This window comes from Tympanuchus pallidicinctus, unplaced genomic scaffold, assembly GCF_026119805.1.
Source record: "Tympanuchus pallidicinctus isolate F22 unplaced genomic scaffold, pur_lepc_1.0 scaffold33, whole genome shotgun sequence".
Taxonomy (NCBI): domain Eukaryota; kingdom Metazoa; phylum Chordata; class Aves; order Galliformes; family Phasianidae; genus Tympanuchus; species Tympanuchus pallidicinctus.
In genome coordinates, this window is record NW_026294751.1 from 2,992,234 (window position 1) to 3,016,558 (window position 24,325).

Consider the following 24,325-nt stretch of genomic DNA (forward strand, 5'->3'; position numbering starts at 1 on the left):
ACCAATGTCCTTTGGTTTAACCAGGGCAACAAAACTCAGCGGCGTGCAAAGGGAAGATCCTGAGCGAGCTCTTGGAGGATCTGCACATCACCAGTGAGCTAAAGATTGTAGCCAAAGCATCCCAGGTCATTCAGCAAAGTCTTCACATTCCATCCCTGGTGCTCTGCACGTTCTGCTAATGTTACCATGGTGGCTTCAAGCTCAGCTGTCCAATAATCTCAGCATTTGTGCTGTGAATTCAGCTAAAATATTCCATCTCTTGATGTGTTTGATTTCTGGCAGAAAAGAAATCCACTGTTTTTGCAGTTCTCCTCTCTAAGCTTCCTCCAGCACATCAGGACACCAGCACTGGAGCACCATGGGCTCCATCCACGCAGCCCAACCAAAATCTGTCCATGCAAAGTGCCCGGGGCAGCTGGCACAGTGCTGCAATCCCAGAGAGTTCCAGGTCTGGCTTCTCCTGCTTTGTGGTCCAGCTGGCCCGAGATCCACGGCAAACCCAAGCTGGGATGCAGCTTTCTCTCAGTGTCTGACAGCAGCCAGGGCAAACCCATTGGCTCCCAGCAGGAAGGCTGTAAAGCACCAGTTATCATCCAGCAGTGCCCAAGTGAGCCAGAGCCGAGATGCAGCAGCCTGTCTCAGCTCTAATTACAACCCAGCGAGGTGTGAAAGATCCCAATGGAGAAGGATTCAAAATTCACATCCCTCCCTGCAAAAAAGCGAGCTGCCAGCCAGTGCGTGGATCTGTGCAGGAGCTGAGATGAGGATGCTGCCATGGTCCTGTTGCTTTGTGTTTGGCAGCTTCTGCCTCAGCTGGAAAGGGGTCTGCTGGAGCACGTGAGGATGGTAAAGGTATCCTGAGGGTCCTTGGAGGAAATCAGCCCAAACAGAGGGCAGAGCTTAGGACAGATGGATCCAGGTGTTGGTGCCAGAAAGCCAAGGAACTGGTGGCCCAGGAATATGTTGACAACTCTTCGCTCCCAAATCTCTTCTTGTCTGAGGGTTCTGTTCCACAGCACCAGGAGCTGAGGTTGGACCCCTCCAGCCTCAGCAGCCAGGCCCAGGCAGGGGACACATATGTCCCAGGGGTGCCCAGCCTGTGGGGAGGATGGAAAGCACCCAGCTGTGCTCCCAACATGTCCCCGTGGCCCTGGGTGACAGCCCCTAAATAGGACAGTGTGGGCTCCAAGGGTGAGCAGCCAGCAGAAGGACCTAAAGCAAGCCCCACTTCCCAGCACCCCTAGGATGCCATGCAGCTGGTGGCAAAGTAGATATACCAGCATCCTCAAGGAGACCCAGAGACATACAGCTACTCACCCCTCTGAGGTTGCTCATGGCCTGGAAATAGATGAGATAGGCCTTCTTGGGCTCCAGTGGCGGGTTCCAGTAGCCACTGTAGGTCTGGTTGTCCCCTACAGTGAACGGCTTGGCTTCAGTGAGGCTGCTAGCAGGCAGCTCAGCCCCAAAATAGTGCACAGAGCCACGAGACATGGCATCATCAAACGTCAGTGGCACCGGGAAGCACTCCTGCCCACCCAGCTCCCGCTTGATCCTCTTGGGCCGGTCTTCCTCCACAATGACCTGGTAGGTACTGGGTGGGTGGAAGGTGCAAGATACAGGTTAACTTTGCAAGGATGGCCTTGCCCTTCCCACCGTGCTCTCAGCCCCTTGCAGTCCTCATTTACCTGATGGGAGCCCCCCGGCCCTGTGCTGGCCGCAGCAGCACCGTGATCGTGCTCTCTGACTCGCCCAGTGGTGATGGCATATCCCCATAGTCGAAGGTAGGAGCTGCAAAGAGAGCACAGAGGACTGAGCAGCAGCCCTGTGTGTGCAGGGCTGCCTGCATGGGGGAAGCTGAGGCACGTGCAAAACTCTCTCTTCAGCAAGCACTGTGTTTTGGAGAGGACCTGGGGGTTGCAGTGAGGGATTCAATGCCACAAGTCCAGCAGGCAGCACAGGATGCAACCCTGGCAGGATCGAAATGCTCCAGCCTTAAGATGGGCCCTTTGTGCTTGGAGACAGCATCTCACCCAACCCCTGACATGGCACTAGCATCACCCTGAGGACAGAAGCACCCTCAAAGCAAGGAAGGGAATCCATCGCACCTGAGCAGAGAAGCTCTCAGAGCCAGATTCCACAGCACTTACCAGATATGTTGGTGGTGATCTCAGTGAGTGCTGTCTGCCCAAAGCCCTTGCCTGTGCGGGCACGAACTGAGAAGAGGTAGGTGGTGCCAGGGTGCAGGTTGGAGAAGACGTGGTAAGTCTCATTGCGCAGCTTGGAGACGGTGCGTCGCGGGCCGGGCACGTTGACTGCTGGGTCAGAGGATTCAATGCTTTGGTAGCTGATCTGGAGGGACAGAGTAGAGCATCATGAGTGAGCAGGAGCACAGGGAATGTCACAGAATAGAAGAGAATATCCCAAAGTCGGAAGGGACCCACGCGGATTATTGATGCCTGTGCTTGTTGTGTTTTGGGGTAAACGGCAGTGTGTTTGGAAAAGCTGCTGCTGGAAAGCAGTCCTGGCACTGAAAGCAGGGCTACCCAGGAGAGAAACCCTGCAGTCGGAAGGATTTCAGTGCGCTGGATCAATGCTCCCTTCCTCCCTGCAGCACTCTGATAATTCTGTGGGTACCAGAGGTGCCAGGGCTCAGGATGTACCTCGTACTGCGTGATGAGGCCATTGGGCTCCACCGGTTCCTCCCACTTCAGAAAGATCATATCCTCCAGAGGGGTGAACGTGAGTGACTCAGAGGCGATGCCACCAGGCACTGGGAAAGGAAAATGGTTAGGATGAGTCCCACTGGGCTTTGCTGTGAGTGCTGGCACTGCCCCCACAGTGCAGCCTTCCTCCCTCCTCAGCAGAAGGGCTCACCGTACCCCAGCTCTCCACACAAGCTAACACCACCACCAGTAACAACTACAAATAATAGCAGCTGAAGGCGTCAAGATTGATATTCACTTATTTTTCTTTATCTTTTATCATCCTTCCCCCACCCCCAACCCAAGGGGGTTGTTAAGGAGGGCAGGATAGGCAATTGTTCAGCCAAGACCATTATTTCCAAGCAGCAGCATCTGCTGCAAGCTTTAGTGCCCAAAAAAAAAAGAAAAAAAAAGAAAAAAAAAAATCACACCCCTCATTTCAGGAGCAATTAAACCCACTTAAACCAGAAAACCAGCATAGTGCACGTGGGACCAGGATGCTGGAGGCACAGTGGGAACCATCACTAGCAGTTATTACCTTGGGAACAGCCCTCAGGTGGGACACAATCCAGGCAAGATCTCACCGATAGCATCACCTTCAGCACAGCTTTGCTGAGCTCTGCTATTTGGGTCCAAGTAGGTGGAGCCAGGCAACCTCACATGGGCCTCTTCCACCCAGATGCCAGCTCTTCCCATCTTCCCTTTATTATTTTATTTTTTTTTGCAGCTTTTGTTCAGATCTAATTACACAGCCAAGGGAGAGGGATTGCCTTCTGCGCACTTCCCACCGTGCAAATACACAATTTCCACTTGATTCACAAGTTAATCTAATCAGAAGCATCATGTCCTACAGGTGTACACGAGACACTTATTAAATTCCTGGGAATCTTTAGGGCAGGAATGCGTGCACCTATAAAACCATATTTCTTCTGCAAAACAAAGGCAGGGTGCTCACCTGTAGGTAGTACAAAACACGCCATGGCCACGTGGGCAGATCCCAGCAGTGTGCAAAGCTCTGTGCCACACACATATACCTGTATTTGCACGTATTTACTCTGGCTTGCAGCCAGCAGGGGCAAGAGCCGTCTCCCTGCAGCACCAACACATTGCTTTGCTGCTGCAGAGGTGAGGGAAGAAAGGAAAGCCAGGAAAGCACCAGCCCGAAAATGGAGCCCTGCAGAACTGTACCACAGATTACATCCATTTGCTTCCTTGGTCAACGAGGTGTGTGACCTTGCCATAAAAGAAGCTTAAGTTCATTAATTAACCAGGACCTTCCTCTCATGAACCCACGTTGGCTGTGACCAATGCTGTGCTGCCTTCCAGATGTTTCTCAGTAACTCCCACAATAATTTTCTCCATAATTTTGCCAGGCACTGAAGTGAGCCTGACAGGCCTGTAATTACCTAGAGAAGCCCCAGTGATGCACAAACAGACAATGCAAACAAAGCACAAAAGATTCAAACAAAACACAATCAAAGATTCTATTATTGAGTCTTTGCCATCTCCTCTTAATTGCACGTGGGGCTGCTTGTCAACCAGTCCTGGTAACTCAGATCATCCTCATCAAGTGCAGAGGGGGGAAAAGATTTCAGCCTGTCCCTATCAGGTCTGGTTGCTTGAAAAGCAGCAGGGAACACCTCAGTGCCATGGAGATGGAGAGCATAAGGTGGGAATGTCCCCATCACACAGTGAGGTGACTGCAGAGCCCCCAGCTCAGCCACGGCACCCACTGCTGCTCTTCTGCAAGCTTTCAGAGACACTACATTGCCCTGGCCATGGCAGTGCAGGAGCTGCAGCAGCTGAGCTTCACACCCTGTCATTAGCTAATTTAGATAAACTGAATATCTAATGTAGCTAAATTGAATAGGGTTAGCTGGGCCAAACCCACTCGTAACATTTGCAGTGCATCTATGAACCCAAAGATATGTTGATTCCTCCTGGGATGGAAAGTGCTCACTGTACCAAGTTCAGTCCAAGGGGGGGAGCAGCCAGCCCTGCTTAATCAATGTATAGTGAGGAGCATCTGGAGTGATTACAGTATAGCAAAAAAACATCTGGAGCTACTGTATTAATATACAATAAGAAAGCAGCTGCAGCAGTCACAGCACAGTGAAAACAGCTGAAGCAATTAGAGATTAAAAAAAAAGGCATCAGGAGCACTGAGCTGGTTGCCCATGGCTGAGCAGGCTCAGGTCTAAGGACACAGCATGCTGATAGGATGCATGAAGTGATCACTGTGGTTTTAGTATTTAGAGATTGAAGTGGGACCAAAGAGCCAGACCAGGTTTGCTTGAAGGGTATGCACCTTTTCTTGGTGCTGGGGTAGGGCACTGGGTCTCAGAAAGCAGGGGAAGACAAATAGTTTGGCTGTGTGCAACTCAAATGCAAAGTTAATGGGAGAAAAGCAAAGGGAAGCTGAGCAAAGCTGTGCTGGGAACGCGCTGACCTCCAGTTCACAGCACTCACCAAGAAACCCAGCAAAGCCAACTCAATCAGCCTGAGCTCTGCAGATGAAAGGAGTCACCTAAGTGCAAAGCATTAATTGCTTTGATCACTGTTGCTATTGCTGCTAGGTTTTAATTCCACAGTATGGGACGAATGAAGGCTCCCCACGTGGGCATGAGTCGAGATCACTGGAACAGGCTGCCCAGGGAGGTGGTGGAGTCTCCTTCTCTGGAGATGCTCAAGACCTGCCTGGATGCCCACCTGTGTGACCTGCTGTAGGGAACCTGCTTTGGCAGGGGGGTTGGACACGATGATCTCTGGAGGTCATAGAAGCATAGAATCACCAAGGTTGGAAAAGACCTAAAAGATCACCCAGTCCAACCGTTCACCTGTTCCCAATAGCTCCTACTAAACCACGTCCCTCAACACAACATCCAGCCTTTCCATGAACACCCCCAACCCCTACAATTCTGTGATTCCGTGAGATGGGCATCACTGCATGGGACACGGCTAAAATCCTACAGGACGGGGACGTCTCTGGGTAGACACACCGCCCCATCACGATCCAACCAACCCACAGCATTCCTCCCAAACCCTTCACGTGTGGGTTATCCCTACCGTCCTCATCCGTCTGGAACGTCACCTCCTTGCCCTCCTTACGGCCCTCGGGGTTGGAGAGGATGAGCTTGACGTGGATGTTCCTGTAGGGCAGCAGGTTTTTGATGGTGTAGCGGTTGGCGTTGCGCTCCATCTTGGCACACTCACGGAAGGTCTGGTTGAGGCCACTGCCCACCAGGTAGCGATAGCACAGCGAGACGCTGTACGTGTGGCAGCGGGTCAGGTTGTAGCCCAGAGGCTCCCATTGCAATGTCAGCTGCCTGGATTGGATCTCGGAGAAAGCCAGGCCTTTAGGGGCCCGCATGGGCTCTGCCAGGGAGAGACAGAATCAAAATACATTGCTGTAAGTGTTTAAGCTAAAGCAGCTTCGATTGCACGGAGGGGAAGACTTCATAGAGTGGAAGTACGGCAGGCGTGCACAGCAACCCTGAGCTCTAAACAGGCTTGCTGCCCCATGTTGCCCAGATTGTGGAGTCTCCTCCTTGGAGATTCTCCAATGCGAGCTGGATGTGGTCCTGGGCAGCCCTGCTGGACTTGGTGAGCCAGATGGACCCTTCCCACCTCACCATCCTGTGACTTCCAAGGCCACCAGCACTACCTCTGCTCCTCCTCACCCATGAATGGGACACTGGGAGCACAGCAGTGTGCAGCAGTGTGCCTCCCAACACTGCAACTGAGGTGGCAGCCCTCAGCTGTCCATCAAGCTGATGGCAAACTCTCAACAGGACAGAGTGAGTAAAAAAAAATTAATTATCATTTGCATAAATAGAAGGAGCCAAGCTCCCTTGCCAAGAGTATGCATATGAGTGGTCTGTGTTACCTCCAGTTAATTCCTTTCAGGACCTAAAGGGTGAGGAAAGGATGATGAGAGTGAATTTTTGAGGGCCTGGCCCATCCTAGAACAGATCTTCAGGGAGAATCCATGCTGCAAATTTCCATGGGATTTGTGCCAAGGAAAACTTTGGGCAACTCAGGGCTGCAGAAGGTATTTGCAACCTCACTGGATGCTCCAGATGCCCTCCTCAAAGGATGTCCTCAGTGCCTGCACTCCCAGTCTGAGTCCCTTCTATGCCTGGTTCAAGGACTCAGCTTTGGTACCACCATTAGCAGAATGAAGATTCTCACCCCCATCACCATCAGCAACCAACCCATCACCTTCTTCACCCATCAAGAACCCATCTCCTTATTCCAGCGCATTTAAATGATCAGTAGGGAGCAGACAGCCCAGCATCCCCAGGCCAACAAACACAGATACGAATAGCAATTCAGCAAGAGCTCAGCTAACGAGGATGTCTGCAGGCACCAACATCACTGAATATTTCCATGCAATTAGTGCCAGTGCCAAGCCACCCGTGCTCACAGTTGCTAACACAGCTGCACGGACACAGGCACAGTGTCAAACATGGGTAACAGCACTGGGCATCTCCTATTGCTCCAGGGCAGGATGCATTTATCCTTTAAGTGGATTCTTCCAGGGTCCTTTTGGATCAGATTCTGCAAAGCCCACTGCCACCATGGACTGGTCCAGAGATGCTGCAGAATGATGGCTGGCACATCCAGGAGGATATGGAAATGCAGCTGCTTCTCTGGTAGAAGAACAACAGTTGCTTGATCCCACCATGCGCTAGGTTAGGAGTGAAATCTATGCTTGTATCACACTGGAAGAGCACTGGAAGCCTAGACTGGAGGTGGAGACGGTTGGAAATCGAACACAGAGCGGCTCTGATCAGCTTGGAGGTAATCATGAAACCCAGTCTTACTTGCAGCACCTGTAAGAATTAACTGGGAGAAATGCTCCTTCCAGCCCCAGGCTGCTGCTGCACCCTGCTGAGGGTTTGCACCTCCAGATCTGCTTCTCTACCAATGTCAGAAGCCAGGCCCCCAGGGTCACAGACATGGCCAGAGCTGCAATGCTCCAGCCCAGAACATCCCAGCCCTGCAGCTGTTCCTGCTCCACTCCTGCCATGCATTGGTGTGACACCACAGGGACAACGTGCATAGGGGTGGCAGGTCCCAGCTTGCTGCTGTTACCAGCACGATGACAATGCAGGGACAAACCCATCCCTGTGCCCCGGTGGCTGCTTTCAAGCTCATAAGGAAGGATGCTGCTGGCATAGCACTCTCAAAGGAGCGCCCACAAGGACAGGCACCACAGCCCCTCCATCAAGAGCAGTCAGGCTTGGCTGGTTAAAAACAATAAAATAAGCTCCCAGAAAGGAGCCAACCCACCTGCACACTTGGTGCGGCTGATGAGGGGGGGTCCCGGTTTGCCTGTGCCCCCTTCACCAGGCCGTGTCAGCAGGACACTGATCTCATACTCTGTGTCAGGATCCAGGTGCCAGAGTTTGTAGGTCTGCATGTTGACAGCGTGCACCTCTGACCACGGCCCCGAGGTCATGCGGTATTCTATCTCCTTGCGCACGATGGGGCCGTCGCCGATGATGGAGTTGGTGTTGAGCTGGATGATGAGGTAAGTGGAGCCAGCCCGCAGCAGCTGGGGGGGTGCGATGGGTGTTGGAGGCTCTGGAAGAGAGAGGAGAAGCAGCTGGAGCATCTCACCCCATCCCAAAGCTGGAGCATGCATGCCCAGAGGACAAGCAAAACTGATAAGGGAATGACACCGGAGTATTCAACACAAACCAGACATTAATTGTCAGCCCGTGCTGCATGCCACGCATCTCTCTAACAACCCCTGGAAGCATCAAGGTTCCATATGACCAAATCTGATTATTTGTAGAAGATGCATTGCCTGGCATTCACTAAGGTGCCACAAAGTTTCATCGGAATGAATTAATTCCCTTCAACTGCAAGCAAGAATCAATGAACTAAGGCCAGTGGGAAAGACAGCGTCCCAGTTTTATGTTGAGCCACTGCATGCTGACTTGTTTGCAGCGAGTGAATTCAATCTCAGTGCCCTGACGGAATCAGGAGCGAGAAGGAGCGCAGTGCATCGAGATGACAGTGGGCACCCACCTTTCACAATGAGCTCAGCAAAATTGGAGACCCCAGAGCCACGGCTGGACTGGGTGACACAGCGATACAGGTCCTGCTCACCCTTGGACACTTCGTCCAGCTGGAAGGTGGCCAGGAAGCGCCGGTGACTGATGTGCTTCACGGAGGCAGCGGGGACCACTTCGCCACTCTGCCTCTGCCCAGTGGGGAGAGAAAAGCATGAGGAGGGCTCAGCGTGGCACTCGGAGCCACCAAACGTGGCCCTCGAGGACCAAATCCTTGCCACGCACAGATCTCACCTGCATGAGGAAGCGCTCTGCCTCGGCAGCCTTGCCAGCAGCCACACACTGGAAGGTGGCATTTTGCCCCGCGTTCACCTCCACGTCACCCAGGCGGGAGAAGTGAGGGGCTTTTGCTGTCATAGAACAAAAGAAGTATTAAGGAGACTCTCGTCTGCCTCATATCTTATGCCCCAAAACTTGCCCAGTTGGAGCCAAGCTCGCAGCTGGCAACTTCCTTCAAGTAAAGGATGGGCTCGAGTCCCACCTGCACAGCCCAGCCCTGGATCCCTCCCAAGAAGCCCACAGAGATGCCCCTAGGGTAGGACCTCCATCCCTGCAGAAGCCAGCACTTCACCAAGGCCCTTTAACAACCGAAGCAATGCAGGAGCTGCCGGTGATGGAGGTAAGGCTGCCCAACGAGATGGGACCTCCAGCACCCTGGTGACAACAGGACATTCAGGTGCCACAAGGCTGCACCCCAGCGCTCGCAGTCCCTAGGAGCATCCCAGCCCAGCAGCACCCACCACGCAGCAGCACCCCCAGCTTCCACCTGCACTCACAGCACGGATAATTCAAGAGCAGGATGTCATCCAAGCCCAGGTAGCCCCGGCGCTCGCTGGAGATCACCGCCTCGAAGAGGACCTGTGGCACAGAACAGAGGGGTCAGGCGCGGCGGAGCGGTCCCCTAACCCGGGACAGAGCCTTTGGAGCTGGCCCCATCTCCTGAGCAAAGGGATTTTAAGGCACATTTATAGCAGGTGACACGGGGTCTGTAAGGGACGAGGGCATCCGGGGAGGACTCACCTGGTACTCGCTGGGCCAGAACAAGCTGACGGCCAGCTCAGCCTGGTGCCACTGGCGGCCGTGGGAGCCTGAGGCATTCCAGACCGCGCTGCCCACCGGGCCCCCCATCACCCGCACGTAGGCACTGAGGGTGCCAGGGCTGTGGCCATCGCGGCTGTACATGAAGTAGCTGAACTGCAGGCAGTGCGTGTCGTTCTCGCTCAGCGCCTGGAAGAGCAGGTGGGCCCGCTGACCGGCGGCATGCTGCGAGGCGTTCACCATCAGGTAGGAGCCTGAGGGAAAGGGAGAGGAGGGAGAGCGTGCAACTGTGCCTGGACTCAGCCCTGGGTTGGGGACACGAAGATGATCAGGGGGCTGCAGCAGCTCCCCTATGAAGACAGGCTGAGGGAGCTGGGCTTGTTCAGCATGGAGATAACAAGGCTGCAGGGTGACCTCATTGCAGCCTGCAGTACCTAAAGGGAGCTTATAAACAGGAGGGGAATCAACTCTTTGAAAGGGGAGATAACAGCAGGATGAGGGGAAACGGTTTGAAGTTGAGGGAGGGCAGATTGAGGTTGGATGTCAGGGGAAGTTCTTTGCTATGAGAGCGGTGAGGTGCTGGAACAGCTGCCCAGAGAGGCTGTGATGCCCCGTCCATCCCTGGAGGTGTTCAAGGCCAGGTTGGATGGGGCCCTGGGCAGCCTGGACTGCTATGAAATGGGGAGGTTGGTGGCCCTGCGTGTGGCAGCGGGGTTGGAGCTTCATCATCCTTGAAGCCCCTTCAACCCTGGCCATTCTGTGATTCTGTGATGAGGGAAGGCTGAGGCAGACTGTCCCCCTGTGACACCAAACCGCACTGCACGTGCCTCCAAGCCCTTAATGGCTTTGATGCAGACCCTGCAGCTTCCCATTAATGCCCACAGCTCCAGCGGTGAGCCCCCACCCTGACCCGACCTATTTAATTCTCATTTCCTTCGTATCATTGAGCACGCAGTTGTTGCTGATTTTAAACTGTGCTCAGCAGGCTCTCGTAGGGATAAAAGTGCCTACCAGCATAATGGGCCCACAGGGATGCCCACATCCTGCTGTCCCCATCCCCAGAGCCTTCGGTTCCCCACCAGCAGGCATTGCTGCAACCCAAAGCCACCAGAGGTGCCGATGCTCATCCATAAGGACTGAACACCCAAAGGGGACCCAAAATGCAATCACCCACCCTGTAGGCTGCACAGCAAAACCCTGCCATGGAGGAGCAGAGTCCTGCAGCCATTGGGGTCCCACGGGCAGCTCTGCCTCTAACCCACTCCAGCAAAGACAAAATCATTCATATTCCATCCACTTTAATAACTGCACATGCTGTAACTAACAAAGCCAGGCCATTAATCCAAGTCAACCATTGTTTTCCTGACAGCAGCCCCTTAATAATTAATAGTTCTCACCGCTGTTTAATTTACATGAATCCACGCACTGTCCTCCCACCAAGCAGCTCTTGGGCACCCAGTGAGCCTAGCAAAGGCACGGGGACGTCCACGTGCCTGGGAGCTGCACTCATGGCTGCTCCCTCCTGCACCTGGGGAAAGGCAGCGCTGCACCACAGCACCTCCTCCATCGCATCCTTAGGGATGGGAACCAGTGAACAAAAGGGGAAAGAAATGAAATCACCAAAAAAAAAAAACCAAAAAACCTAAAATTTGGGCTGTATCCACAGGTCTGCATTGCCACTCCGCATCTGAGCCCTTCCAGGCAGACATTCAGGGTGAAATAAACTTAATTTTCCTCAGATAACACAGCTGCATTTCACAGAGAGAGAGGAAGCCAGCGTGTGGCTATTCCTTCTGTAGCTGTCATGGTGCTTTTTGTTTTTTTTCTTTTCCTTTTTCTCCCATCAAAATTATTGCCAAAATCCCACACCAACCCACGGGACGCCTCTGAAAGCAACTTCAGCCCACCTGACCTTTCAGGCTCCCATCAGGACACGGTGCCCTTCCTCCTGCCCACAAATAAAACCAGAGGACGTGAGAAATAAGGAGGCTGAGACTAAAATTAGACCCCCAAGGAGTTATTTGAACGACTGAGCTGTGTCTGATGGGACTGCTGCTGCAGCATCATCGCCAAACGTGGAGCCCTGGCTGGCAGCTCCTCCTCGCTCTGGCAATAGGCTGGATGGGTGCAACATCCCTCAGGCTTTCTTGCAGGTATTTTTCCAAATTTCGGCATGTTTCTGGCTGTTTTTCAATACAGCCCATTTCTCAAGGCAGCACAGCCCCATCTGGGTGCCCCCAGGAGCAGCAGTGGGGCAATGCCAGCACGCGGGGACTGCAGCACTCGGTCCCAGCGCACCGTGCAGCCCCACAGGGCTTGCAATTAAACATTATCCTAATTGCCTCAAGCAGAGCCAGAACCCAGAACGCAGAGAGGCTGCATCCCTGCCCTGCAGCATCCCAGAGCCACGGGGCCGGGCAGCCAGAGTGCAGTGCTGTACCACAGCTGTGTTTTCTGAGCCCTGTCCATACGCTGGCAGTACAGCAAGACCCACTCCAAAAAGCACAATGGGAATTATTCCCAAGCCTCACATGAAACGGGCATCTTCAGCAGCCACAGGAAGGGGACACGACCCACCAGGATGCCTGCAGCCCCCCAGGAAACCTTTCCTCCCCAGCAGCACTGAGTCCATTAGAGCAGAGAGTCTGATCGATGCTGTGCTTCGTTTGGTAAATCCTTTCTCTGCTGTTCAATCCAATGTAAGGTCAGCTTTAATTGACACACCAGCCCTGCGGGCTGTCACCTCGCCTTGTCACCAGGAGTAATGAGCCACCCCCTCCAGGACGGGCAGCCCCTCTCCCTGGGAGGACACGGGCAATGTAATTTAATTCAGTTTTCAGGTGTGTTTCCAAGGAGAAGCCCAACTGCTCTGCGGAGACGCAGAAGAGTCTTAAAAGCGCTAAATAACATCTCGAATGAAAACAGAAATAAGTTTCTGGCTGTGTTCCCAATGGGAAAAACAGCACATCGGTAGGTTAAAGTTGTCAGCAAGGAGAATCTGAGGTCTGAGCTGCAAAATTCCCTCTGCTTCCGGAGGCTGTGTATGGCAAGCCCTGGACCTGTCCCTGCAGAGTCCTTCTGCAAGGTCTCCAGCCTTGCTTCCCCATCTGAGGACATGAACCCTCCCTCAGATCCCAACCAGGTGCTTTGGGAGCACCAGCAACAATCCAGCCCTTCTCCCCCCTCCTCCCCCAACTTCACATCTCATTCAGTTTTTATCCCAGGAAACCACAAAGAGGGGATAAAAATGGAAAGCTACAAAGAGGCAGCAAAGCAGCACATGAGGTGAGCAGCAGCACCCAGCTCCTGCCCTGAGCATCTCCCCAGAGAGCCCCAGCACCAACCCCACCATCACGTGGGGGCTCAGAGGTGCCACATCTGGGAACCAAAATCAAGGCCAGTTTTCTGAGCCCCAGTGCTCAGCATGTGATTTATAGAAGAGACAAGCAGGGAAGCAGCTGCTCCACAGAGGGATCTTTTTAGTATCACTGAGTTTGGAAGGAAAACTTTTCAATGCTTTGCAATGCAAACCTAGCAAAAGATGCTGTTCACGAAGCAGTGCTCCGTCCTGCACCTGCTCCATCCAACAGATCCCAACATCACTCCAGCAATCCCAGCCCATCTTCAGCCCAAGTGTGGCTGCAGCCCAGAAACAAGCTGAAAAAGCAAAACTGCAACGTGGGAGAGCCCCATCCGTCTTCTTTATGAGAAAGAGGGAGACAAGTCAAGATGGAAAGAGAGGGAAAAACAAACACAGCAAGAAAACAAAAAGAAAGAGGGGAAAAAAAGGTAGAGGCGGGTGGCCTGCAGCCAGCATCCGCTCCAATAAATCCTGTGCTCTCGAAGCTGGCTGATCTCCAAGAAAAACTCATTTTAATCCAAGACCACGAGACTCCTTTGTGAAGTGCTCCCCGGAGGGATCCTGGAGCTGTGCAATGATGTTTGTGCTGGTGGGGCACCTTGGGGAGCCCCCTGGAAGGAGCTGAGCACCCTGCTAGTGCCACCCACTGCTCGCTGACCCATGCTGGGGCTGGGACCCCTTCCCTGCACATCCATGGGCTGCACCATGCCATGCTGCAGGCTCCAGCAACCTGCAAGCCCCCTGGCTTCAAACTGGTATGCTTCGTTGCTGCTTTTAAATTGCAGCTGAAAACTGAGCAGAAACTCCAATTACAGGTTTGAGGCTCTGACATCAACCCCCAGCATCCCCTCCCCAGCTCCGCTTCCCTCCTCACTGCCCCCAGGTCAAAGCCCCATCAAGGAACAAATTAGGTTAGCTCAGTTTAAAGCAATTATCTCCATTATCTGTAATTATTCCTGTGGCAGAAGACTGCTTTGGGTGCCCAGGATGTGCCAACCCCCCTTTAACCCCAAATGTCACCCAGGGCACTGCCCAGAGAGGGGGCTTACAGCAGTCCCCCCATCCCAGCCATCACAGCAAGGATCCAGACCCACGAAGTAACAACGAGTGGCTTGAAAGTGATGTGAAAAAGACAAAAGAGAAGAGAAAAATCTCCCTCTGCATTTTTTTCTCTCACAGCTCCTGAGACGTCAGGGCTGCCTGCAGCTCACAGCCACGAGCATCTGCCCGTATCACAAGAGCCAGAAGCACACTGCTCCCTTTCCCATGACTCCTGGAGATGGGGATTTCTCACTAGCCATCAAATACAGCAGAAAGAAAAGAGCAGAGGTGCCTTTAAGGAGGGATTTTGGGTACCATCCTGGCACTGCTGCAAGGAAAGCCCAGACTGGGGGCACGCCTCCCTGCAGCACAGCCTCAAGTCCTGTGTCCCCAAACTGTGACATCCCCAGGGCCACATTAAGGACCAACACAGCTCATCACACCTTGCCGTGGGGCACAGCAGCATCCCACCGACCACGAGACGGAGGGTGAATCAAGTCAACCCAGGGCCAATTCCCATCCCAGGCATGTGACCAGCTGTGGGTTTGGGGTTGGGACTCACCGTGGGGCAGGTCGGCCGTCAGGTGTGGCATCATGTAGCTGCGGACCAACTCCCACCCGAAGTCATCATCCTCACCCTGGCTGTACTCACACTGGTTCAGATCGTCGTCCTCCTCGAAGGTGCAGCCCGCTGCGGACAGACAGACACACAGATCAGCCCCGGAAAGCAGCTGCTGTGTCCCCAGAAGCCCAGCTGGGATGGATGCTGTCGCACCCTACACAATATTGAGGTGCACCCAGCCATCCCCCCACTCCCACTCCTGCAAACACAGGAGCAAAGCTGCCCCGTGCCTCTCCCCCTCCTCTGCCATGCAGTGAGATGAGCTGCCAGGCCTCGGCCCCAGGGAGGTCACAGCTGACTCAATGACCTCAGAGGTCTTTTCAACTTAAATGAATCCATGATCCGACTCGAGCTGCAGCACAGGAGCAAGGTCACAGCTTCACTTCCCAGAGGCTTTGCTACTAAAACAGGAATTTCCCCCACAAAACAGCACTGGCTGCAGCCATTGCACAAGAACCCACAACTGCACAGCCCTCGCTTTGGCCTTCAGACCATGAGCCCAGCAGATCTGCACACTGCTGCCACAACAGTGCCAAGCCTCAGACAAGACTTCCAGCAGCAACAACAGCAACTGCACTGCTGGACTCCCAGCTACAGGCTGTCACCTCTGAGCACCTTCAGCTGTTTCTTTCCCTTTGCAAAGAGCAAAGCTGAAAGCTGCACCAAAGCATTTGTGGTCTGTAGGGCTCCAAATCCATCCCTTCTCCACCCTTCCATCCATCCATCCATCCATCCATCCATCCATCCATCCATCCATCCTCCCCCAGGACAATGAGATCTGGGGAGCTGTTGCAGGCTGCCTCATTAACACTGCCCCAATGTTTTACTAAAATCACTGATTACAAGGAAGGGCCTCCAGGGGGAATTAAGCCCCTGGGCTGGTGAGGGCAAGCATGTTAGGAAAGCCGTGAGCAAACAGGAGGAGAAAGGCAAATGTCCCCTAATGGGTCAGTGGGAAAGCAGAACACAGGTCAGGGTGACACTTGTGGGTTTTTTGTATTTTAATCCCAAATTAAACCTCCCAGTGCTGGGTTATGTGGGCTTGAAGGGCAGGGACCTCACAGATCTCCAAAGAGCACCAAAACAGCCAGCTTACCAAACCCACTACTGCAAGACATGCACAAAATCGTTCTTCCCAACACTTAAGATATATGAGAACAGAACTGAGCTTTTCTCTCCCTTTACACTCAGTGTTTAAAGCACTGGGGAGCACTCCAGCCTCAGCATCGAGCTTTCTTTCCTCCTCAGAACAACAAGAATGGGAAACTTCTTTTAGAAGGACTAAAAGCAAATCTTCTCCCATTCAGAGCACCAAGGAACGGAGCCTGCCTGCTTTCTCAGAGCCTCTCACTAAAAGGATCATTTGTGCTGTGCCAGCCCTGCGTGGCAGTGCTGTGTGTGGATGCACTCCCAGCTTCTTCCCATCGCAGCATCTCCGGATCTGACAGCACCCACCACCTGGCTCAGCTCCCCAATGGGAAGGAGAAGTGATCAATTTTTCCCTCGAAGGAAAGGAAAAAAGTGCAAAAGTGTTGGAAATTTCTAAGTGATTTTGGGGGAGAAAAAAAAACCAAGAGCACGTTTTCTGTCTGAAGTCTGTTGAGTGGGTATTTGGAAAGGGAGAAATTTGTTTGTGGGGATGATTTATTCCACCCCAGAGAGCCACAGGGCTCTGGGAGGCACGTGGAGCTGGCTGAGCCTTGTGTCCCAATGAAGGATCCCCCATCTCTGCTCTCACAGAGCATCCTCACCGCTCTGCCTGCACAGCCCCTTCTCCACACTGCATGGCATCACCTGAGCTCCCAGACCCCCACATCCCACTGTCCAACCCAGTGTCCTCCTGCAGCTGTGCATGCAAGGTACAGAGTCAGATACCTTCACGCCACTCCCCAAAAACTGAGGGTTTATCAACATGCCCTGTGGATGTTCCATCCCTGGAGGTGTTCAAGGCCAGGTTGGATGGGGCCCTGGGCAGCCTGGTCTGGTATTGAATGTGGAGGTTGGTGGCCCTGCCTGTGGCAGGAAGGTTGGAGATTTGTGATCCTTGAGGTCCCTTCCAGCCCAGGCCATTCTGTGTTGCATGCTTGCAAGCAAGGCAAGGCTTCCCTGCAACCTAAAATCCCCACCTGCAAGCACCAGGATGGTTTTTATCCACCCAAAGGATGCTGGCAGCAGCTCGTGCTCCACAGGAGCTGCTCGGGGTCCCAGATGCTTCCTAAAAACTTACAAACGGAAACACAGAGCCCCCGCAGCAGCCCCTGCCTTGGTTCAGTGCCAGGGAAGGAGCAGCTCCAAGAGCTGGAGGAGGTGAGAAGCAAGCAGCAAGAGCAGATTAAAATATCAGCGTGGGCACGACTGCCTGGTGCCAACAGCTCTGAGCATCCCAGATGATGCTGGAGCAGCCCAAATTAGCTGACAGCCCCCGAAACCCAGGGGATGGAGAGGGAAGAGACGACGGATCCATGCAGAGGAAGGAGGGAAAGAGAACACGGAGCAGCAGGCATGCCTGCCCACCTCTTCCATGCACGGAGGCGGTGCTCCTCTCGCCTTGATGTTAATTATGTCCTTTGCTGCTTAACACTGTGGGACACGCTCCAGGGGCTTCTCCTTGTTGTTATGGAGCATCCCAGGGATGTGTGGATGGGGACCCAACACGGCGTCCCATAGCAATGCTGCATTGACCTCAAAGAGAGGCTTTAGAAACAGGGCTGTGCCCCAAATGCAGGCTGCCCCGAGCTGCTGTTAATGCAACAGCCAACATCTCTCCCCTGTACACCTGGATAAGATGCTCTCAGTTCTGCCCTTAGATGCAAGGCAATGACACGGTGAGTCTGGAACCCCCCCACATCCCCATGCGCCTCTGTCAGCCCCAGCTGGCACCGGGTTCCCTCCAGCCACAGCAGCGATGGGACACGCAGCAGGATGGGGCAGCAGAGTAGCAGGGACACCCAGGAGCACACGGGGATGCTGCACGTTCCCTGGCCACAAGCACACAGCACTGCACAGCTCCCAGCCCAACAGCAGCACCCGGCTGTGCTGATTCCAGGCTCTGCTGGAAGGAAGCTCCCACGTGCAGGCAGCAGACACAGGGGATTGGGAACTGCAACCTGCAAGCTCGCTCTGCTCCCTGCAGCAGCTCAGCCCATGCGCTGCAGCATCCCTCCTCCCGACCCCACTGGTGCACAACGCCCCACACTGCAGCACCTCTGCTCCAATGCTGCCCCAGCCCCAAATCCCCCCCAGCTGGAATCTCTGCAGCTTAAAAGCCCCTTGAGTTCAGCAAAAGGGAGATGAGCACTTGGGACACGAACACAACAGCCACACGTGCATCACAAACATCAGATTTTGCCACAATCCCAATCCCCGCTTCTCTCCATCGCCCATTTTGGCAAAATAGAAATGTCTTAAAAAGAAAAATAAAAAAAGGACTCATTTCCTGGACCCGATCAAAGCTGGTTAGAAGGATATGGAAAGCAGCGACATTAAGATTCTTGCCAGTAGTTTGTTTTGCTTCTCCAAATCATTTTAAATATTGCGTTTAATAGAAAAATAATTTGCTCAGCTGTAAGGAACGTCAATTTGCAACTTGAAGCCTTGTACATTAGCCAAAGAAGCTAATGCGTAAACATTAGCAGCTCCAATAACGCATGGGGCTTAGCCAATGCAATTCCAGGGAGAGAATAGCCAGATATTAAGACAGAGGATTTGCATAATAAGTCACTTACGCCTGATAACCCCAGCGCCTGGCACAGGGCTGGGAGAACAACATCCATCCACCAGCAGCTGCAGACGTCACCCATCTGGGGTGCTGCAGACCCTCCTGATGGCTCCCACCTGCAAAGCCCTCACTGCTGGGACCCAAAACGGTGCTGAGGTGCTGCAGCACTCCCAGGTCCCATAGGAAATAGGGCAGGAATGCAACGCAGTGCAGGGAGAAGGCAACGTGTATGGGGCTGGTTTGTGGGCTGATGAGCTGCAATACAGGCACTGCCATAACGAACCATCACTTAATGAACAAAGTCAGGGCTGCCTCTTCTGCACTAAAGGAAGAAAAACAAAGGCAGGCTTTTGGAAAGCCACGGTCCTGGAGTTATCGATTGCTCACAGTGCAATTAAGCCTCAGGGCTGACAGCTCTGCTCCTCCTGCTGTTTGGGGGGGGGTTGGAAGGGGGGGAAATGGCTAAAAAAAACCAGGTGATCTGGCCTTTCCTGCCCCCCGTTACCAATGGATGCCTGCAGGGAGGGCTCCCTGCTCCATGTGCATCCTGACAGCCACGCAGAGCAGGAGCAGTCCCACTGCAAAGCACAGGCTGGCAGCTCCAGGTGTTGCTGTGATCACACTGTAAATCCGGAGCCACCAGAGCCCTCCGCTGCCTTTCCCAACAGCTTATTTATTGCTTTTAATACCTCCCTCCTTTTGCTCGCAGCGCTGTCTACAGAGCCGGGTTTGCTCTGCAAATGGTCCGTGTCATTTGTCAAAGAACTGAATTCCTCTTTTCTCCTGAACACGCAGGGGCTCTGGGAAGGGCTGTGTGTGCCAAGCAGTCTGCGCAGCGCCCTGCTCTGCTCCCAAATGCACAGCAGCCAGTTGCTCAAATACAGCAGGGACTCAGCAACACTTGCCAAGATCGAGCCTTGCACCGAGCCCCAGCTCTGACCCAAGCCCTGCATTTTGCTGCAGGCAGGCAGACGAGAGGCAGAACTGAGCCACAGCAGCACTGGGTGCATCCTGGCCATCACACAGCTTCGCCCTTCTCCTTTCTCTTCAATCTGTTGCAGCTTCTGCCACGCAGAGGATTGGCCACGTAGGGACCTCATCAAGGCTGAGGATGCAGACACCGGGCAGCAGAAGTGGATTCACCCAATGAGTGATGCTGATAAAACCAGAAATTCTCCAGCACTGAGATGTGCTGCTTCACTTTGAGATTGTTAAACACAGGAGCGAAGCGGGACTGCTGTCAGCTGGGAAACAAAATCAATGGAATGTTATCACACAGCAAGGGGAAGCAGAAGGCGGCTGTTAGGCTGAAAATAAGACCCCAAAAAAGTGAACAGCACGGGGAGAGCTCTTGGGAAAAGCCCCTTCTGTCCCTGCACAGGAGCATAGGGATCAGTGGCCCTGCAACCCAATCCGCCTGGCTGCAGTTGGGTGAGCCAAACCTGGGCATTATGCAGAGAGCATTCATTCAGGGCCACTGAGGGATCTCTGCTTGCTGCTGATGGGTGCAGTCCCACATGGCACCCAGTGGACCAACCCAGGACATGGCAAATGATTCACATTTGGTGCTGAGCCCCTCAGGCACCACCACTTACGCATCTCATTTTGTGCCAAAGTCTTTGGAGGTTCTCAGCGAGCCAAAAGCTCTGCCGGAGCCACATAAAGGCTATGGGAGGAATATGGGATACCCTATGACCAGAGACACCAGCCCTATACAGATGGCTGTATCCCAGGGCATCCCCAACTGTGCAGTCCCAGGGCACTTCCAGATCCACCCAAGCAAGGAAATTCTGCTTGTCTGCAATCCGTTCATCCACCATGTGATGCTCCACCTCCTTCAGTGCACGGGGCTCCAGTAGCAACAGAAAGACCCCAGGCAGCCCCCAAAGGCCCCTCACTGGGAAGCAGCAGCTGAGTCTCAGCATTCCATCCCTGCAGTGCCATCATCCCTGTGATGCCATCACCCCCACGGTGCCCCAGCTGCAGCGACGGGATGCGGGCAGGCAAAGCACTGGGCTGGAGCAGTTCATGCTCCCATCTGTACTGATTGGGATCACTGCAGTGGATGGCTGTGGCACAGGGACACACGTGAGGCTCAGGCAGCCCGGGGGCTCCGTGCCATTGCCTCTGTCAAACCAGCAGCACTGCAGGGACAGCAGCCTTGTTACCACGATCAGGTCACCACAGTCCCCTCGTGCTGTCGAGGCTCAAACAGCAGCTCAAGCCACAGCCCTCATTAAGTTAATGATGTCCCACCAGAGCTCACGCACACAGAGGGGCCCGGGCAATCAGCTCAGCTTGCTGGGGTCTCCCAGCCCAAAGGGTGAAGCTTGCACTGCCGCAGCCACCCCACGACAGGCAATTCCCTGCTCTTTTTCAAGCTACATCACAAAGCGCAGATTCAGAGCATCGCTCCGGCCTCAACATTTACACCCTCCATCTACAGCACCGCACTGCTCCGTGCTGCTCTGGGCTCCACGCCGGTTCCCCACGCACCGGGGCCGCTGTCCCCGCTCCCTCTGGCGGCCGCGCACGGCGCAGCGCCCGGAGCGCAGGGGATGTCCGCAGTTCAGCTTTGGGATCCGATGTCCGCTCCTCAGCTTTAGGATCGGGCAGCTGGGGGACGGCTCGGAAACACGCAGCCATCGAGCTTTGCTGGGAATTAAAACCCGACGTCCCTGCGCTCGTTCCAGGACTTGAGAGAAGCCAGGTTGCTGTTAGGAACGGGGCAAAGCCAAAGAGCAGTCGGTGCTCAGCACCCCATGGTGCACAGCAGGAACGGTGCTGGGAGCTGCCAGCATCCAGCGGGTCTGTGCGCCCCCAGCACCAGCCCCGTGGGTGAGAACGGGGCTGAGCTTTACAGCAGTGCTGGACTTTGGATCCGTGCACCAGGAAACAGCTCTGCAAACACCAGCGCCCTTGGAGCAACAACGGGGAAGGGCCTCTGGTGCCTGCCAGCCCTCACCCTCCTCCTCCTGCCCACAGCCGCCCTTCGGCCCCGTGTCCCCAGGATGCCCCGCAGCTGCACCAAGGCCCAGCACCTCCATGACCCTCATCTGGATGCGTCCCAGCACTGAAACCAACAGCAGCTCTGCCAGGCAGCGGCGGAGCGGGGCTCCAAGAGGCCATCTGCAGCGGAAAGAGACTCTGTGTCCAGGATGGGTTTATTTGAAGGCTGCCAAGAAGGAGGAGATCAGCCCCGGGGGGGGGAAAGCGTTGGGAATCCTCCTCACCCTGGAGAGAAAAGCTTCAGGTTCCCCACTGTCACTGCTTTGGGACTGGGCGAGTGCCACAGCATGGGGCAAATGCTCCAGGGGACGATGCTGCAGGGACAGAAACGGTGCTCAGGGGCAGCTGCAGAGCAAAGCCTCCAGCTGCCTTTGGGAGAGGAGGAGGAGAAGGGTTGAGAATGTGACATTTAATCACACAGCAACGAAAGGTTCCCAGACACGTCTAATAAGACAATTATAGTGCATGTTAATAATAGATTATTAAAAAGCTTATTTATGGAGGTTTAAGCAGGCAGATGGCGGGGCTGTGTTGATAAGGCTCTCCCCAGCCCTGCTCCGAGCATGCGGAAGGGATTTACCTGCTCCTGCTGCTTAACCCCTTCGTGGCTACCAGCAGCAAGGCTGCAAACAGCTGGGAGAGGACCTTTAAGGGGTGCCACCAGCAGGCAGAGGGAGCAGAGCCCAGGGGGGAGTGGTTCTCAAGGGCTCTGGGAACTGTGCTGAAAAATGGCTGTGAGCAAAGCAAGCTCCTTCCTGGTGCTAAATAGGGGAAAACATTCAATTTGGAGGAAAAACACCGTCCCCATCGGCTGGCAGTGGGGGGGCTGCTGCTGCCCAGGCAAGGATCAGAACCTCTGATTTCCAGAGCTTGGATCCTGCTGGCTACGAGCAGCGAATGCTCCTCAGGAAGCTGAGATTTGGAAGGTTTGCCTTAGTTTGGATAAGGGAAAAAATGCTCAGCGCGGGCCAGGAGGTGACTCACCAGGACGGGGGGCAGGTCCAGCACTGCCTGCAGCCCAGGAAAACAACCAGGGAGAGCAGCACCGGAGCAAAAGCAAAGCACGCACAGAGTGGGCTGAAATAAGAGCATCGAGCTCTGCCACCCCCCAGCTCTGCTTCACCTCCACAGGCAGCAAAACCCTCTGTGCCCCAGTGCTGCTGGGGAGAGGGGAATACGGAGAGATGGAAACAGGGGGTATGGGAGGAGGGTGCTGCATTCCAAGGACAGCATTGTGAGCTTTTGGGGACCCTGCGAGGGGTCTGCATCATAACCTGCCGCTGCAGCACCAAGCGAGGCATAAAAAGCAAAGAAACGCAGATGGAACAGCAGCCAAGGGAAAGATTCCTCACAGCGCAACAAGAAAAGGCAGGAGGGCAAAAAATAAACGCATCCCAGCTGCCAGCAGCACAGCCCCGACCCAGGCCAGCCCCCCGGGGTCCCGACCCAGAGCAGGGATGCGAAGCTCCATCACCTCCATTATCTCGTGATGAGGACGCGGCCGTTACAGAGCGACGCGGCCGCATTTGTTCCGCTCCCCGACCCCAAACCCGACAAAGGGAACGCAGCCGCTTCCATTCACTCGGCGCAGACAATGCGGGGTCAGAGGAGAGGCCAAACCAATCCTCCCCCCAGCCCAGCCCACCCCAATGCCACCGTCCTGAGGCCGCCGCGAAGCCCCACACTCCGGGAGTGTGGGAACCTCTCCTAAAGGAATGATCCAAAGCCAAATATTTTAATGCCGCTGAATGCTCGGGATGCTGCTGGAAGAGCCCCCAGTAGGGACGAGCAGCGCATCCCACGGAGCACCTCCGCATCGAAGCCTTGAAGAGGTGGAAATGAGCAGCTCGGCACCCTGTACAGCCCCACACACCAAGGAGCCGAGCAGCAGGTGCCCGCTGCCCTGCAGCACCTGACAACAAGGCGATGCGCCCCCGGAACCCCCGTTGCGAGCAGCGCAATGCCGACAGCTCAGCCACGGCGTGATCGGAACGAACCGCTGAAGTTCGTGCGCTCCGGAGAGGAGAGCGGAGCATCCCGCGGGCACAGGGTGCGCGTCCCAGAGTGGAGGAGACGCTGAGATTAACGATGGGATGGATGGAATAACGGCCCCATATGGGATGGGGGGAGGCACACAGAGCCCCGCGCGTTACGGACCCGAACCGCAGCATCCTCGGTCCGTCGGAAGGGCACCGCTTGGGGCAGCGGGGCTGAGCCCGAATTCGGTTGGGGCGGCACCTCCAGCCCCAAACCCTGCTAAAAACGGGGAAAACCCCCCAAACCACCCAAAGCGCAGCGCTTCACACACGAATCGCCTCCACGGCGAGCTGCCACCGGGGCGCGGAACCCCCCGGAGCTGCGGGCACAGCTCCATCCCGAGTGGAGCAGCGCAGCTCCGTGCCTCAGTTTCCCCGCAGAGCCGCTCAGCCCCGCACCACACGCGGTCACGGCGAACGAACACCGCAAAACGCCGCGACGCAGCCGAACCCGGAACGCTTCCCCATCCCCGCCCCGTGCCTCAGTTTCCCCGTACTACCCAAAAACCCACCGCCCTCCCCAAACTCCAAGTGAGGGGTAACCACGCACCGGACCCCCACCCACCCCGCACCGACCGCTCACCGGAGGGCGTCTCGGTGTCCAACGCGCAAACCCGCAAAGCGAGGGCGAGCAGCAGCGCCCGGGCGCTGCGCATGGTGCGAGGGCGGCGGCGGGGCGGAGGGGCCGGGGGCGGCCGCCGACACCACCGCCACC

General features: G+C 54.9%; 1 protein-coding gene across 4 annotated transcripts in view; it reads right to left on the reverse strand.

Annotated features, from left to right (window-relative positions):
* PTPRU (protein tyrosine phosphatase receptor type U) overlaps window positions 1-24,325 on the reverse strand; it is a 46,167-nt gene extending 21,842 nt beyond the window's left edge. For 2 of the 4 annotated variants that reach the window (XM_052698549.1, XM_052698550.1), the window contains exons 1-12: window positions 24,194-24,324; window positions 14,788-14,916; window positions 9,806-10,077; window positions 9,562-9,643; window positions 9,020-9,135; window positions 8,742-8,916; window positions 7,998-8,291; window positions 5,769-6,077; window positions 2,661-2,770; window positions 2,148-2,349; window positions 1,686-1,788; window positions 1,318-1,591 (exon numbers count right to left, since the gene is read on the reverse strand). In XM_052698549.1, coding sequence (XP_052554509.1) covers window positions 1,318-1,591; window positions 1,686-1,788; window positions 2,148-2,349; window positions 2,661-2,770; window positions 5,769-6,077; window positions 7,998-8,291; window positions 8,742-8,916; window positions 9,020-9,135; window positions 9,562-9,643; window positions 9,806-10,077; window positions 14,788-14,916; window positions 24,194-24,266 — 2,139 coding nt within the window. In that variant the 5' untranslated portion in view covers window positions 24,267-24,324. Of the gene's footprint in view, window positions 1-1,317; window positions 1,592-1,685; window positions 1,789-2,147; window positions 2,350-2,660; window positions 2,771-5,768; window positions 6,078-7,997; window positions 8,292-8,741; window positions 8,917-9,019; window positions 9,136-9,561; window positions 9,644-9,805; window positions 10,078-14,787; window positions 14,917-24,193 lie in introns of all 4 variants that reach the window. The other 2 variants (XM_052698548.1, XM_052698551.1) reach the window with 2 other exon arrangements.